The 17,426-nt window shown below is 42.6% G+C and overlaps 1 protein-coding gene across 3 annotated transcripts in view; it reads right to left on the bottom strand.

Moving 5' to 3' along the window:
• Nucleotides 1–17,137, bottom strand: part of PHR1 (photolyase 1) — a 321,904-nt gene extending 304,767 nt beyond the window's left edge. For 2 of the 3 annotated variants that reach the window (XR_016253747.1, XR_016253748.1), the window contains exon 1: nt 16,107–17,137. Coding sequence is in view for 1 of the 3 variants with exons in the window: in XM_089402234.1 (XP_089258360.1) it covers nt 16,107–16,520 (414 nt within the window). In the remaining 2 variants the exon portion in view is untranslated. The remainder of the gene's footprint in view (nt 1–16,106) is intronic. The other variant, XM_089402234.1, reaches the window with a different exon arrangement.
• Between the last annotated feature and the right edge of the window lie 289 nt (nt 17,138–17,426).

The following is a 17,426-nucleotide window of genomic DNA, read 5'->3' as shown; positions in this document are numbered from 1 at the left end:
CTAACTCATCCCCCTTGAACCATTTCTCCCCTGTCGTTGGGAGATTGGTTGCGTCAGCTATGAACTTTTCAAACACTAATCTCCAGGTCACCTAACTTCACTCTGTTGTCTTGAAAATTCAGAGCAAACAAACTGGCTAGTATGACATCATGTCCTACTTTCTAAATTTTTTGACAAAATGGGATGCATCCTGTGTTCTCAAAAGCCACTCTAATGGTAGGGGATGAATTGAGCAAACTCAAAGTAGTGGGTTCAATGCGAACGAGGTCACCTCCTTTTCTGCTGGCAGCAGGGGCCATTTTATCTATATAGTTGGCTAATGGATTTAAAGTTTGGAGTTATGACTACATGTGCAGACCCTAAGGAACGAGGGCAAACTCGGCACAAACTCCACTCAGGCAGTTGTGACACTTGTTGGAATTTCTAAGTCTAACTATTAGAAACCCTTCATGTACTTTACTGATTTATTCCTGCCTACTTGTTCTGTTAATTAACAAGTTATTTACCATGTAAATACTAAAAATAAATACAAGTACATGCTCAACACATTACAAATCATCAATTGAAGGAAACAAACCAAGCACACAAGTGACACCGTTGTTTTTGGACCAATATCCCTGGAAAAACCAAATGTGCGAAAATCGGTGCAGCTATCTGAGAGTTTTATTATTATGCAGTTTCTGAATACAATCTGAGTGCTAAAACCGGCTCACCCAACACAGAAAAATCTCGACAGTAGTACCTCTCCTTCGGAGACAGATATTCCGAGCTGAAACCCCGGATAAACACTCTGACAGCTCCTCAGCGCCAATCTGCCCCACGAAAATCCCAGCGTCAACCTCTAGGGACTACGTCAGCCCTTTCTGGCCCAGCGTCTGCTTTGCCGACAGTTCCGACTGTTCCCGGCAGTTCCGGCTTCTGCCCTCTATGTCACCTTTCCCGACAGGTACGGCTTCTGCCCTCTATGTCAGCTTTCCCAGTTGTTTCGACAATTCTGGGTAGTTCCGGCTATTCCCGACAATTCCGGCTTCTACCCTCTGCATCAGCTTTCCCGGCTGTTCTGGTAGTTCCTGGCAATTCTGGTTATTCCCGGCAGTTCCGGCTTCTGCCCTCTGCGTCAGCTTTCCCGGAAGTTCCGGCTATTCCTCCTGGTATTATCTCTGCTTCTCTCCTTTTGTATTCACTGCCCCTCAGCTACAACTCTGATCACTCTCTCAACTTCCTCAGCGAACCCTGCCCCAGAAAGTCGAAATCTTGATCAACTCGGTGTGTTCTCCAAGTGACCCTCAAGTCTCCTCTTATACTTTTCTCGTTGACAAATCAACAGCCGAAATTAAATCCCTAATCAACAGCTAAGATTCGATCTGGCTTGATCCATGACCTTTGGACCATTCTAACACAGTTTTATATTAATTCACATTAATATTTTATTTTCCCTAAGTTTAGACTTAGGGACTCCATTAAAAATATTAATTATTTTAATATTTCCCAAACTATTTATAATCTGCCCAAACCCTTTGTGGGTATTGGAGATCTCATGTGCCTTAGCCTCTCCACCAATTTTCGTGGCTAGAGCACATCCGATGCTACCCCAAATCAACACTCCTTCTTAGCGAGGACTGTGCTCTAGCAATACTCCTCACTAAGTATCACCCTGATCATTTGGCATCGGTCCCTGTACTAATGCTAGGCCTGTTGCCCATCATCTGCACTGCTGCATCTCGTACTGCTACCCATGGCCCTGCCACTGCCGCTACTGCATCCGTACAGCAACTCCTTCTCATCCTACTGCATCGTGCTGCCCATAGCACTGCCACTGCTAACTGCTGTACTGCAACTCAGTTACTAAGAAGTAAGTAACTGATCTACCAAATCCGACATCTCTCTCACGCTAGAGACACCCAAGATGCTAAAACTCCCTTTGTTGTTGACAAGTGCTCCCTCTCTGACCTCTGCGCCACTACAACTACTCCATGCATCTCGCACCGTTACACACCTCTCTATGCCATCCTGCACTAGTGCAACACTCCTGTGCTTCTCGCACTGCTGCAGCACGTTGTCCTAGGAATCATGCACTGTAGCACTCTCTGCCACTTCATCTGCATCCGTCTCTACCTACATCGCCAGTCTTGCTACTCCTCTTCGGGGCTCCCGTAGCAAGGTATAATCCAAGAGGTTGGGTACCTCAAAGATCCTGCCCCTCATCGCCTATAGTCCTCCTCACTATAGCTCGATGTCTCCCCACTTCTTCTCAAGTGGCACATGAGCACTCATGGCACACAGAATAGACAGGGTCCTAGCCTTCTAGATGACAAAGTTGGATGCTCTGTCCAACCTGTCTTGGTCCCTCAGTGCATTCATGGCCATCTCGCTACTCTTCTGTACCAACTCCTCTAAGTGTCTCTACTTCCCGCATGGAAGTTCTCAGTTCGACTCCTGCTGAGTCTCGCTACTTCCCGTCTGGAAGTTCTTGGTTCGACTCCTCCGAGTCTCTCTACTTTCCGTCTAGAAGTTATCGGTTCGACTCCTACTGAGTCTCTCTACTTACTGTCTAAAAGTTCTCTTCTGGACTCCCTCTAAGTCCCAATTTCCCTCCTGGAAATCCTTCTGCCAACCATCAAGTTGCCCCTCTCTGATCGTCTGTGCAACTGCAACACTGATCCGGATTCCTTGGCTAGAAATCCGCCTCAGCAACAACTCCCTCTACCTTGGCCTTGCCCTGTTAGGTACTGTTCTGACTACAGTACCCCACTAGCCTCACTCTGCAACTTACCCACAACCTCCTATACCCCAGCAATAGAAGGATTGAGCCACTTGGCTCTGCGCAATCCCGGCACCAGCAAATCAGCTCCCCCAGCCAATTGCATCAACCCTCCTGGCCTCTACGTGAGCCTGATTCTGCCTCCCTTAGCCTCTGCGTTGTCTTTCTCTAGCCCAGAATGATGACGTAGTCCCTCTGCTTCACTACTCCCTCTGTCGCCTGCTACAAGGATCAGCTCTGTCACTCGGGCAGCTGATTTCTGCTGCTGCTGCTCTGCTCGGATGATGTCCTCAATTCTCCTGTGATCTACAACCACACTCTAATACCATGTTGGAATTTCTAAGTCTAGCTATTAGAAACCCTTCATGTACTTTACTGATTTATTCCTGCCTAATTGTTCTTTTAATTAACAAGTTATTTACCATGTAAATACTGAAAATAAATACAAGTACATGCTCAACACATTACAGATCATCAACTGAAGGAAACAAAACAAGCACACAAGTGACACCATTGTTTTTGGACCAATGTCCCTGGAAAAACCCAATGTGGGAAAACCGGTGTAGCTATCTGGAGATTTTATTATTATGCAGATTCTGAATACAATCTGGGTGCCAAAACCGACTAACCCAACAGAGAAAAATCTCAGCAATAGTACCTCTCCTTCGAAGACAGATATTCCGACCGAAACCCCAGATAAACACTCCAACGACTCCTCAGCTCGAATTTGCCCCACGAAAATCCCAACGTCAGCCTCTAGGGGCTACGTCAGCTTTCTGGCCCAGCGTCTGCTTTTCCGGCAGTTCCTGACAGTTTTGGTTGTTCCCGGCAGTTCCGGCTTTTGCCCTTTGCGTCAGCTTTCCCGGCAGTTCCGGCTTCTGCTCTCTTTGTTAGCTTTCCCGGCTGTTCTGGTAGTTCCCCGCAGTTCCGATTGTTCCCAGCAGTTCCAACTTCTGCCCTCTGTGTCAGCTTTCCCGACTGTTTCGGCAGTTCCAGTTGTTCTTCCAAGTACTGTCTCTACCTCTCTACTTCTGTATTCACTACCCCTCAGCTGCAAATCTGATCACTCTCTCGTCTTCCTCAGCAAACCCTGCCCCAGAAAGTCGAAATCTTGATCAACCCGGTGTGTTCTCCAAGTGACTCTCAAGCCTCCTCTTATACTTTTCTCGTTGACAAATCAACAGCCGAGATTAAGTCCCTAATCAACGGCTAAAATTAGATCTGGCTTGATCCATGACTTTTGGACCATTCTAACACAATTTTATATTAATTCACGTTAATATTTTATTTTCCCTAAGTTTAGACTTAGGGACTCCATTAAAAATATTAATTATTTTAATATTTCCCAAACTGTTTAGAATCTGCCCAAACCCTTTATGGGTATTGGAGATCTCACGTGCCTTAGCCTCTCCACCAATTTTCGTGGCTAGAGCACATCCGATGCTACCCCAAATCAACATAAGATGGTGACAGCACAAATTATGTGATGAAATGCAAGCAGGAGGCTTTAACCTTTTAAAGGCATTCAAAATCACATCTTCGGGAAGCGTTCATCATTTAGAAATTACGTTTCACGCAGTCAAACAACCCTCTTGGAAATAAGACTGTGTTTTTAAACAAGACAGGGTGTGCGCGACACACAATTTCTAACAGTGACAGACAAATTTTAAACACGACAACCATGAGAATTATGAACAAGAATTCACAAGCAAGATAAATGTCTCCCTACGTCTACAATTCTTTCGTTTCAATCTAAACACTGAGAGCAAGCCTGTGATGACTTATTTCGCTATGCTAGAAGAAAACCAATCACAGCCACAGGTATAAAAGGTAAAAATTCTAAAGCATCTACTAGTAATTCTGCACAATCTACTGATAATGAAGAAAATGAGAGGAAAAGACATGAGCTTTTTCATATTAGAGTTATTTCCAAGCATCAAAAGATTGATACTTCGTTTGATAGTGGCTCACAAGTAAACTTAATTTCTGAAGCAATTGTAAAGAAGTTGGGATTGCTAACCACACCTCACAAGAAGCCATATCCATTGGGTTGGGTATGTGATAAAGCAAAGCTACAAGTGACTAGACAATGTAAACTTAGGTTTTCTTTTGGGTCAGCCTTTGTAGATGAGGTTGAGTTAGATATAGTTCCCTTGGATGCATGTGGAATTGTTTTAGAAAGCCCTTCCTTGTATGATAGAAAAGCCATTTTCTATAGAGCAGAAAACAAGTATCTACTCGTTAAAGATGGAATTGAATATATTGTAAGAGCTCATAAATTCAAGAATAACTATACTCTCATAAACTCAGGGCAGATGAAAAGAATTGTAAATTCATGCAAACAATTTTTACTGATGGTTGTAAAGGAAAAAAAACCTAATAAAACCAATGTATTTGAGGGTTGTAATGCTAAACAGCACGCTGATTTAGAAAAAGTTGTTTCAGAATATGATATACTATTTCAAGAACCTAAAGGTCTGCCACCCAAAAAGCAAATAGTACATGATATTAATTTGTAGCAAGATGCTCCATTGCCTAACATCGGAATGTACAGGTTGTCCGATTTAGAGAATGCAGAAATCAAGAGGCAAATATAGGAGCTGCTCGAGAAAGGGTTCATAATACCTAGCACATCGCCATGTGGGTCTCCAATTGTCTTGGTGAGAAAGAAAGAAAGATGGGTCATGGAGAATGTGCATTGATTACCGAGCACTGAATAAGATAACAATCAAAAATCGTTATCCCCTTCCTCGCATAGATGATCTACTAGATCAGTTGAAAGAAGTTGTTTACTTTTCCAAGTTGGACTTGCATAGTGGCTATCATCAGGTCAGAGTTGCAGATCAAGATGCATGGAAGACTACTTTCAAAACAAAGTAGGGATTGTATGAGTGGTTAGTTATGCCTTTTGGCTTGACTAATGCCCCTGCTACTTTCATGAGAGTAATGAATGATGTACTCAAGCCTTTTATTGATGATTTTGTCATTGTATATTTAGATGACATTCTTATATTTAGCAAAACATGCGAAGAACATTTGAAGCATGTAAACCAGACCCTAGATGTTTTGAAAAGAGAAAATCTTTATGTTAAGCTCTCAAAATGTGAATTCGGCAAAACATCTTTGAATTATTTGGGTCATATTGTAGGGAGTGGTGAATTGAAGATAGATCCCTCTAAGGTTGCAGTCATTGTAAACTGGCCTAAACCCAAATCTGCTACAGAAGTTAGGAGCTTCCTAGGAGCAGCACAGTATTGGAGAAAGTTTATTTCTAACTTTTCCTTAATTGTCGCTCCCTTACATGCTTTAATAGGATTGAACAACGTGTTTCAGTGGGGAGGCAAACAACAGAAAGCCTTCGACACCTTAAAAGAAAAGATTAGTACATCACCAGTACTAGCACTGCCCGATCTTCGAAGACCATTTGAGATTGAAACGAATGCAAGTGACTATGCCATGGGAGCAGTGTTGATGCAGCACGGTAAACCCATATGTTATCATTCTGAGACATTTAATTTTGCAGTAGTTAATTATCTCACATATGATAAAGAATTGTATGCATTAGTACAGAGTGTGAAAAAGTGGAAACATTGCCTAATGGGCAAAGAGACAATTATACATACTGATCATCAACCACTTCAATATTTACACTCACAAACTAAGTTGCAACAATCAAGACACTATAAGTGGATGGGTTTTCTACAACAGTTTCATCTTGTCATTAGATATAAAAAAGGCATACACAATAAAGTTGCAGATATGTTGTCCAGACCAATCGTAAGTGCATCTACTATACTCAAGTATAACTCAATATTGCATAAAAGCTACATAGAACAGTATGCTCAAGATATAGATTTTAAAGATGTATATGCAACTTTAAGTCGTGGCAAACAAGTAGAAGAATTGGATTATCATGTTAAGAACGAACTCTTGTATCATTTTGGAAAGTTATGCATTCCTCAAATTGAAGGAGTAAAGATAATTCGAGAAGCACACACTTCTCTAATATCAGGTCACTTAGGTGTAAGTAAAACAGTGGCACAACTGCAAAGATTTTGTTATTGGCCAAAAATGAATGAAACAGCTTCTAGATATGTAAGAGGGTGTACCATGTGTGCTAAAAGCAAGCCCAGCAATAGAAAACTAGGCTTGTACACTCCACTACCAGTTCCTTCTCATCCTTAGGAAAGTGTTTCCATGGACTTTGTTGGGGGACTGCCCAAATCTAGGAAAGGTCATGACTATTTATATGTTATTGTGGATAGGTTCAGCAAAATGTGTATTTTAATACCCTGTAACAAACAGATTACAGCTGAACAAACTGAAAAGTTGTTCTTTCAACATGTATGGGTTCATTTTGGATTACCCACTTCCATTGTAATTTGTATCTGATCAAGATTCCCGATTTGTTGGGAAATTTTGGTCAAGTCTGTGGGAATTGATGGACACCAGGTTGAAGAAGAGCACAGCTTTTCATCCGCAATTAGATGGCCCAACAGAAGTGGTCAACAGGACAGTGATCCAGTTGCTCAGAGGCTATTGCGGCAAGCATCCCAAACTTTGGGATGAACATTTATGTTATGTGCAGCATGCTTACAACCGAGCTAAACATTCTTCTACATAGAGATCTCCGTTTGAGACCTGTTTTGGTTTCACACCAAGGTCTCCCTTGGATTTTGTCTTTGGTAAAGACATAGTGGTGGATGGACACAGTGATGTGGACAAGACAACCAAGTTTATTGAACAAATCCAAGAGATTCACCAGTCAGTACAGGAATAGCTGGAAAAGAGCCAAGCCAAGTACAAGGCAAGGCATGATAAGCATCGGATTGAGCATAGTTTCCAAGTTGGTGATCAAGTCTGGTTGTATATCAGCAAAGATAGAACGTAAGGTGAAGGTAAGAAGCTGAAGCCAATAAGGTATGGACCTTTCAAAATACTTGAGAAAATCGGTGAGAATGCTTTTCGCCTTGATTTACCAGCTTACATGCACATCTACTCAGTTGTTAATGCAAAAAGCTTGAGACTATTTGAACCTTCGTTAATTGAAGATCCCGAAGAGCAGAGTCAATTGCCTTCTATTGATGATCTGTTGCCTGAATATCTCAATGAATTGCAGGAAGATACAGTTCTGGACAGGAAGGTGAGGACTACGCCCAGAGGGGATGTTGAGTACCTCAGGATTGGACTCAAAGATTCAAAACCAAGCAGTGCAAAATGGATAGAAATTGGGCAAGCGAGGAATCTATACCCTCACTTAATTGATGCTTAAAAACCAACTTTGGGTGGTCCAAAAGCTTTTTCAGTGGGAAGGTCGTGATCCGAATTGGATCCTACAACACTCTCTAAGTTTTCATGACCTCTTTAAAAATCATGCCAAAGTTTCAAAGTCTTATAATGATCAAGCTTATCGAAGGTATCCTCATAACAGTTGCAATTTGTGATCAGCGCAGAGCAACGAGGACCGTCGGTCAAGCGCGCAGACCGTCGGCCCATGGTAACAAGCGCTGCCAAAAATTGGCAAAACCAGAGGTCATTTCAAGAAATAGGGCTAGTTTCTGATATACGATTAGCGACAAGTCACTAATCGCATATCACGGGGCAAACCCCTCAAAGAAGGAAAAGCCTCGAGTGCCCGGACCCGAAAAATCATAAAATGCAACGGATATCACGCCGATTTTGTCAGAAGCAGGGTCCCACAGAAACCGGTAGAATATCGGAAGGGCTTCGAATGGTAAGCAATTTCAACCGAGTCCCGCCTGATGCCACACAATGGGTGCCACACGTCCAGTGGAAGAGAGAGAAAACCGCTCACATCGGACGGGTAAACATCATGTTACTTACCCGCCTGATATGGACGATGATTGTTGGATCTGGAAGCTCCAAATCAATGGCGGAGACGCAATCCAATGGGTGACCGGATTTGACGAGGGTTACAGGCAAAATTGTATAGGATTTGAAGTCCGACATGGACGATGCGTTGGCAGAAGATCGTGTTTCGTGAACATTCTTGGAGTTAACAGTTAAAACGGTTGTTCCAAAGGCGTCCAAGAGAACTGACACTCAGTTCGTTATGAAATAGGTGGCCACCTCCCTGTGAGGCGTTATATAGTGATGATTGCGCGGAACGGAGGGATTCAGACGAACAGAGGCAGGGGAACCGGAAAGCCGAGAAACGAAAACGATCAGTCAGAAAGCAGATTGGCTTTAAAGCCACGAACTGACAGAGAGAGAAGCAGGCAGCAAGTAAAGCAGAAAAGCAGTAAGCAAGTTAGTAAGCTAAGAGCAGAGAGAAGAAGCCGAGCTGACCTGCAGAGCAAAGGCAGCATCGAGCCAGAGTTAAGATAGAGCCAGAGAGAGTTAGAGAGTCTGTGTACTCCAGAGAAGGCTTGAGAGGTTCAAGCGAACTCTTCTGTATATGCCTGTCATGTATGAGTCTCAGTTTGGGCTCATAGTACTGTGACCAACAGAGGTCAAGTTTTAGTAAGGAGAGTCTGTGTACTCCAGAGACTTGGGGGATCCAAGTACAGTCCTGTTGATTTCTATCTGCTGAGTGAGCCTCAAATTGAGCTCACTATTGTAAAAACTTTGCTTTGAAAACATAATAAAGAGGCCACCACTGAAGGTTGGACCGGGAGACGTAGCCTAGGAGTATTGGGTGAACTCCTTATTAAACTTTTTGTGTTTATATGTTTGTCTGTTATGTTTTATTTAACTGATTCATTGCCTGTGTTCTTCGCAATCTTATCGATCCGTTGCATAAAGTAATATAGGCATATCCATGCACATGAGTCTGTAATACCTTATTAATTGTCTTAGATGAATTCCAGATCAAGTTTGGCCCTAGTTGCCAATTTTAACACTCCCTCTCAACTAGGAAGAACTCCATCCATTGATCCATATGTCCGACTCTACTATCTCTACCATCAGTGCCCTGCACTGCTCTGCTCTGCTCTGATCTACTGAGCTCTGCTCTGCTCTGCTGAACCATGAAGAAGAAGAATTGATCGAGAATGTCTCATACCATTCTCTACTGACCCGAAGTCAATTTCATCTGAAGAGAGTGTGTCACATCACTCTTACTGACCCGAAGTCAGTTTTATTGATCCTAGATCAATATCACAAGAGAGTGTCTCAAACCACTCATACTAATCCCAGATCAATGTCACAAGAGAGTGTCTCAAACCATTCATATTGATCCCAGATCAGTTTCATTGATCCTAGATCAATGTCACAAGAGTGTCTCAAACCACTCATACTGATCCCAAATCAGTTTCATTGATCCCAAATCGATGTCACAAGAGAGTGTCTCAAACCACTCATACTGATCTCAGATCAGTTTCATTGATCCCAGACCAATGGAGGTCATCCTAGCATAGGGAGTACGGTAGATACAGCGATGCGTCCATCGATAGTACTACTATGGTCCCTATCCTCATTTCCCTACTCATTGATCAGATGAGAGGTACTTCCCATGAGTCCCAGACTGCATGGGTTGGATGCCTCGACAGGAAAACTAATCATCCTGTCCACAGGAGAACGAATCATCTTGTCAGTGGATGCCACGGACAACTAATCATCCTGGCCCACGGGAGAACTAATCATCATGTTCCAAAGTCGCCACGGAAAACAAATCATCCTGGCCCACAGGAGAACTAATCATCCTGTTCTATAGTCGCCACGGAGAACAAATCATCCTCGCCCACAGGAGAACTAATCATCATGTTCCACAGTTGCCACGGGAGAACTAATCATCCCAGCCCACAGGAGAACTAATCATCCTGTTCCACAGTTGCCACAGGAGAACTAATCATCCAGACCTACAGAAGAACTAATCATCCTATTCATAGCGCACTAACAGGGGAGGGTGAGTCGCCCTGTGGTTGTATGTTGCTCCAGTAAGTACCCCAAGCCCCCCAAAGCTCCCAGAGCTCAATGCATGCAACATGCAAGACACTTATAAGAAGGTCTCTCAATGACTCCAAGTCGTTCAGGAAAGTCACAGATTTGACCTTTCCCCGGGGTTTTGACAAAATGTCTACGACTTGTACATCAATCTCAATGCAATGGAGCCTCCTCGCTCATCGACTTACCATATCCCAGATAAGGCAGTATCTAATGTCTATCTGCTGGAGCAATCATTGAATACGGGATTCCTCAATAATCAAATCCCCTCTCTGGTTGTCACAGAGAATCACAGTGGTATTCATCATGTGTACAAACAGCTCACTTAAGAGCTTCTGCAACCATGCAGCTTCACACAAGATCATACTCGTAGCTATGTATTCGATCTCGACGATGCTTATAGCAACCGACTTCTGCTTCCTGCCCATCCATGATATCAAAGCAGAATCCAAAGAGAACCAGCACTAGGAAGTGCTCTAGTGATCCTCCACACTCCCTGCCCAATCAGCATTCGAATAATCATGCAGTTTCATATTTCCGGCAGTGTATCTCAATCCATGAGAGATTATGCCCCGCAGATATCTCAGAAGATTCTTGGCACCAATCCAATGAGGCTCAACCAAATATGAGCTCACCATGCTAACTGCAAAACATATGTCCGGACGGAAGTTCACCAAGAACATCAACACGAATGAGTTTATGAAACTCAGAGGCATTTCCCAAATCTAGTCCGACATCACTACCATATAACTTTTGAAAGTTAAGATCCTCGAGGTAGTCACAAGATTGCAGTTTATCATTCCACATTTGAAATACAACTCCCTCTTACTTCTGTAAATGAGAGGGTCTGCACCTGTCAGAAATAGGTCGTCCTCATAAGGTGTCGGTATGAGAGGTCTATCATCCACAACCTTTGGGTAATGGTTTGGATTGGTTTCACTCCTAGTGAATCTCAGCTTCATTAGACGGCTATCAATCCTCTCATACTACGCCCGAGGTGTTTTGCTTCAAGCCATAGAGGGCTTTCTTCCACCTGTATACATGAGATTCCCGATCATGAATCTCAAACTCCTCGGGTTGTTCCAAACCTGTGGACCTGCTGCATGAGGGGAATGGTCCCCTTATAAGATTTTCCTTCGATACATCTTAGACATGTACCTTCATGCTCTACTTGAATTCAGACATCCCTATCACCATTTGACTCACAGACCTCCAGTGCTATGTGTCAATGAACATGGTCCCCAGTGGACTTCCTGCAACTTGATACAACCCTAAACTCAAAAACATCTTTGAAAATTCTATTTTCAAACACGTACCTTCCCATCGATGAGTGCCACCCTATAACCTTTGACTTCCATTGCCGAAATGGACACCAGGTTCTTCTTGCGATCAGGTACATAAAAGAGATTCTGTAAATGAATCGAGTTACCCTCATTCAATTGAGGGGTAACATTCCCTACACCCTTTATGGGATAAGTGGCATCGGCTCCAAGTATAATCTCACAATTGTTTCCATCTCTACCAAATTAGAGAGTGCACCCTTCTACCCGATGAAGTGCCTTGAAGCACTACAATCAATAAGCTAGATTCCCAAAGAATCTGAAGGAGAGGGCCAATACAAGATAACGCTTCTTTATCTTATCAAAAACAACATTTGATTCTTCATACCTGGGATTCTTTTCTTTCTCTGAAGAGTCAGTCGTTTCCTTGATAACCTACATTACATGTCATTCCTCTGATCATTGAAGATGTCCCTGGAATGATTGTTATCATCATCAAGAGATGTGTCCTTGCCATTCGGACACTCCTTCACATAATGGCCGAACCTATTGCAACCAAGGCATCTCCCTTTCCTTCCACCCTTAGATTCGAACTTCCCAATGAAGTATTCTTTAGGTAGGCCATCAGAAACTTCCGTTGCGCCATTCTGATAATATTCTCTGCTTCGACTTCACCTTGGTGAATTTGAAGAGTGATGAGGAATCCACTAATCCTTTTGTCCTTTCCCAACTGTCTTCGGTGATTGCTCTTTCACTCTTGCTTGGGCATTGTCTTCACCTCAGCTCTGATACCATGTTAATTTTAGGTATGTTCTATGCTTAGAGCAATTTATTTCAATTTTCACAGTTAGCTCCATATCTTTTCCAGATTAGCAATCACATCAGCATTAAAGTAAACTACAGATAGAACATAAAAATAAATTGCAGAAGACAAGCCAAGACAAGAGGACACAAGATGTGGCGATAGCCAAGGACAAACCCTAATGTGGGGAAACCCTTGATCAATTCTTCTTATATGTTCTTCAACAGTTCAACGGAGAGAGAGAGATAGTACGTTTACAACAGAAGTCAACACTTTGACTTATCTAAGTAAGAGCATAGATCATCTCTAAGAAGATGATACATGAGATCAGTTGAAGACATGCTGCTTCAACTAATTCTCCAAGGTGATTCCTTCACCTATCGTTGTGCTGCATTTCGTCATCACGTTGCACTTCACCGCGCTACACCATGTTGCACCCATCATCACTATGCTGCATCTCATCACGCTTCATTAATCATGACTGTACCCATCACTGTACTGCATTATGTGCCATTGCAACACCATGTTGCCATCCTGACCTATGTGTTGGTTGCACCTTGCTTGCTTGTTGTCCCTAGCATGCTTGTTGTCCTTAGCATGCTAGTTGTCCCTTGCATGCTAGCTGTAACATTGCATGCTTGGTGTATTTACTGCTAAGTACCATACAATTGTCCCAATGTTAGACAGTTGTCCCTTGCATGCTACTATCCTTCGGAGACAGATGCTTCGGCTGTTTCAGCAGTTCTTGCAGTTCCACTGTTCCCGGTAGATCTGGTTGTTCCCAACAATTCCGACAATCCCGACAGTCCCGGTAGTTCCGGCTTTTCCGATAGTTCCAGCATTTCCGGCTTTTCTGATTTTTTCGGCTTTTCTGGCAATTCCGGCAGTTCCGGCTTTTTTGGCAGTTCTGTCTTTTTCAGTCGTTCCGGCTTTTCCCGCAGTTCAGGCTTTTCCGGCAGTTCCAACTTTTCCAGCTTTTCCGGCTTTTTTGGCAGTTCCGGCGTTCTGCCCTCTAGATAAGGGCAACGTTATTCCTTAGGATCTCTCCTCCTACTAAAACCCAAAGACAAGTAGAGATAGGAAGAGATCCCAAGTGTGTTGAAATGACTTGAAGGCCACCTCTATTTATACTAAAACATTGAGCACATGTGGGGTTTATTTGGTTGCTAGCCGACCTTGACGGATTGTCTTATAACGCAAATAAATTCATAACTCCATGAATACTTATCGGAATCGGATGATCTTTAGATCAATCCTACACCTCTCAATGAGAGGTGTCACGCCCCTACACCTGCGGTAGTCTTCCAACCGCTTGTAGCAAGGTGCGGCACCACCGAACGCGTTCTTTTCACCAATACTAACATTCGTGGACTACGCCTACTTTCACATTAACATACTTAGCTTGTGTTTCGCAACTAAGTAAAAGCAATTATCCTTTATACTTAATGAAGCCCATACTCATTCATTATCATCATGCAATTAAACCGAGAACAACAATTGCAACAAGTATAAAGGGGAGGGGCAACTCCCCGTAATGTGAGTCTGCCCGACAATATATTATATCAGTTTTTCAATAATACAATCATCAAGTATACTTGGCAAAACTCCAAGTCTATACTTAGAATATTTTACAACCAAGGCATAGAACAGCCTTTTACAATCATGTGCACCCTTGCACAAAGAGAAGTGCTCACCCAAGCCACTTATACCTCTCTACCAAGTCCTGCACAAACAACTCGAACCTCGGCACGCTTGCCTACACTCCAACCGGCATAAGAAACTCCAAATCTGCACTCAAGATAACCTACGCATGAGGTATGCGCAGTCCTTTACCCCTCTTGCGCAGATTTTACCTCTGCTCCTTATGCGTAGAAGTGAATGTGTGATTCGATGGATTAATGAGCCTCATGCTCCACATATTTATATACATCATACGTATGTTTTAAGGGGGGTGTGCAGCCCCATGGCCGACCCCACAAATGTGCACATACGCCCACATGTCTCCTTATTACAAGTCGGCTTCATATAATTTTAACTTCGCATATATATGTGCTTCACGTCCAACACTTAGTCGCATAAGTGTCCCCAACGTCGCATATATTGTCACATTATTTCCACACTCCGTCGCAAGTCCGTCGTATGTACCATCGCACCTCGTCGCACATTTCCTTCGCGCGCCCGTGCGCCCGCCCGCGCGCCCGCTCTCGTGCACGACTCGCCGGTGCCCGTCGCCACCGCAACTCGAAGGCCTTACAAGAGGGATCCAAGAAAAATATCAGCGTCCATTAATAAGATGACCCACATGGAGTTTGGCCCTAGTTGCCAATTTTAATAAGCTCTCAGACCATGTTACCTCACCTATCATCACCTAATACCCAGACTCAACAATGAAACATTGACAAGCATTAGACACCTTTTCCCAATAACCATCCAAAGCAATAACCCGACTCAAGATGACTCCTTTGAGCAATGACAGGTCAAAAAATAACAGTGAGAAAATTTTATGATTTTGACCACCTTCTAAACAGCAAATAATTGACTCGAGGAACTTTCCGACTGACCGACTAACCCACCCTAACACTCTCCATAACTAAAAGCTATAAGGAAAGCAGAGATCCTAAAATAAAGAGTTGCATTGCATTGCCGTATTATTAAAACAAATAATCTATAAGGTGTAGATCAGTGGGTTTGTGTGGAGTTTAGTATCCATCAGGTCCCTGCTTCAGGTCTCATGGGAAGGGGTTGAGGCTGGGAGCCATCTGTGGGAGTTAACACTATCCAACAGGGCATCCAGACTCAAGGTAGCCTCACACAATCCTGATATCAGCGTCTTGCAAATAATATTTGTCACTGAACCCCATAACCTTTGTTTGCATGACTAACCTATTAAACAAATAATCTTTGTCATTGAAACCCATTACCTTAGTTTGTATGACAAAGTCCGACATTTTCAATGATTAAATAAATAAATATAAATTGTATAATGTTAAAAAATATCTAAAAGCGGGCATTTAGCCGGGCGGATCGTTTCTGTTTAAATAAGTTTAAATAAAATTTAGCATCATTGATCAAATCTCTAATAAATCCTAATTTAGTTTGTATGGCTGAAAGTCCAACATTTTGAATGATAAAATAAATAAAATCCCTTTTGAATAACGTGAAAAAACATCTCAAAGCAGGCATTTAGGCGAGCCCATCACTTGTGTTTAGATAAATTTCAACATCATTGATCAGATCTCTAATAAATTCTAATTCTGTTCAATCTCAATTTTTTATTTTGCGTCTAAGAGAACAAATCCTAGGAATTGAGGAGCTCTAGTAATGACGTTAAAAGTAAACATAAACAAACATAATCTACCTGAAACAAAAAGAATGGAATCCCCAGGGACTTGAGATGGCGTTCCACGACTCGCAATCCCCTGAGCATGAAACCGAAATGGCGAGCTCCCGCTTCCAAGAAATCATCAACCAAATTGAAAGCCACCGCAACCGAAGTCTTCATGTCGGTAGCCTGCTCAACTGCATACAAGAGAGCCCAGTTGTCTCTTGATCTCTGGTCTCTAGACATCCAATACACAACAGGCCCCACATTCTCCACCTTCGTTCCAGCTTTCAACACCCTAACTCTTCCTTGCTGGACTTTGCTCACAGTTTCGACCTTCACCTCAATGGCTGCCACGCCGTTATCTTTCAACTTCGATTTCTTCTTCGCAGATGAAATATTATTGTCGCCTTCTACTCTCCCATGAACTGGTTTTTTTACCGGAGCCATATGCAAGTTCCTTGCACTCGAAGAAATTATTGAGTTTAGAGGTCTATAAAGGTCATTTCCACTGAACCCTCTATACGCAAAATCTTTTAAAGAGAGGAAAGGCGATCGTGCAGCAGTATGATTAATCACGCCTATGATTGGATATTTCTTTAATCTATTCAACTCTGACGAACTCTTAGCAGGAAGTACAAACCTTCGAGAGCTTCCCACGCAAGTATTGGCAGTGGGGTGTGTAGAATAAATGACTCTGAGATTAGAGAAGTCTCTCTAGACAAATGCTGAGCGTGACAAAACAAGTGGTGGACAATACATCAACGATGCATGGGCCGCCATAGTTAAGAGTTTACAGTCGTGTACACTCTGGCCACCAAGTATCACGCTCATTTCCAACACTTACATTAATTTATTTTAAGCACAACCATATTCAAATGCGCGCGTTTAGGAAAGTGGAGCAATAAACACCCGATTAATGACATTAGAAACTCTACATCACGTGATATATGCTCTTGGATCCACTCTGCACAAGCTAGGATGCAGAGCATTTAATATTCTATGGCAGAGTGCATGATGCTGGCAGTAAAGAGTGACAGAAGGAACCCACACAGTATGGAGCACCATTGCTTATACCCAAATTGCCTGATTTGGATTGACCACCTTGGATCTTGTGAACCATAAATTTTTGAATTGATGTGATGCGATTTTCAAATTGTATTTTCATCGTTCAGTGTATTAAATACAGTATCTAGGGACCAGTCTCAATGTTGAATTTAGGTGTTTTTTAACTTATATTTATAAATATTTAAGAAATCAATTTAGAAAAGAAATATTAGGAAGAAGAAGTATGATATTTATGAATATTTAATAAAATTAAAAATGAAAAAGAGGTGCAACATAAGGTAATGAAAC

This window comes from Pinus tabuliformis, chromosome 2_1 (genome assembly GCF_031772625.1).
Source record: "Pinus tabuliformis cultivar Carrire ecotype Pingquan chromosome 2_1, CPIR1, whole genome shotgun sequence".
Classification (NCBI taxonomy): Eukaryota; Viridiplantae; Streptophyta; class Pinopsida; order Pinales; family Pinaceae; genus Pinus; species Pinus tabuliformis.
Note: the sequence above shows the minus strand (reverse complement) of the source record. Positions and strands in the feature narration are given on the sequence as shown.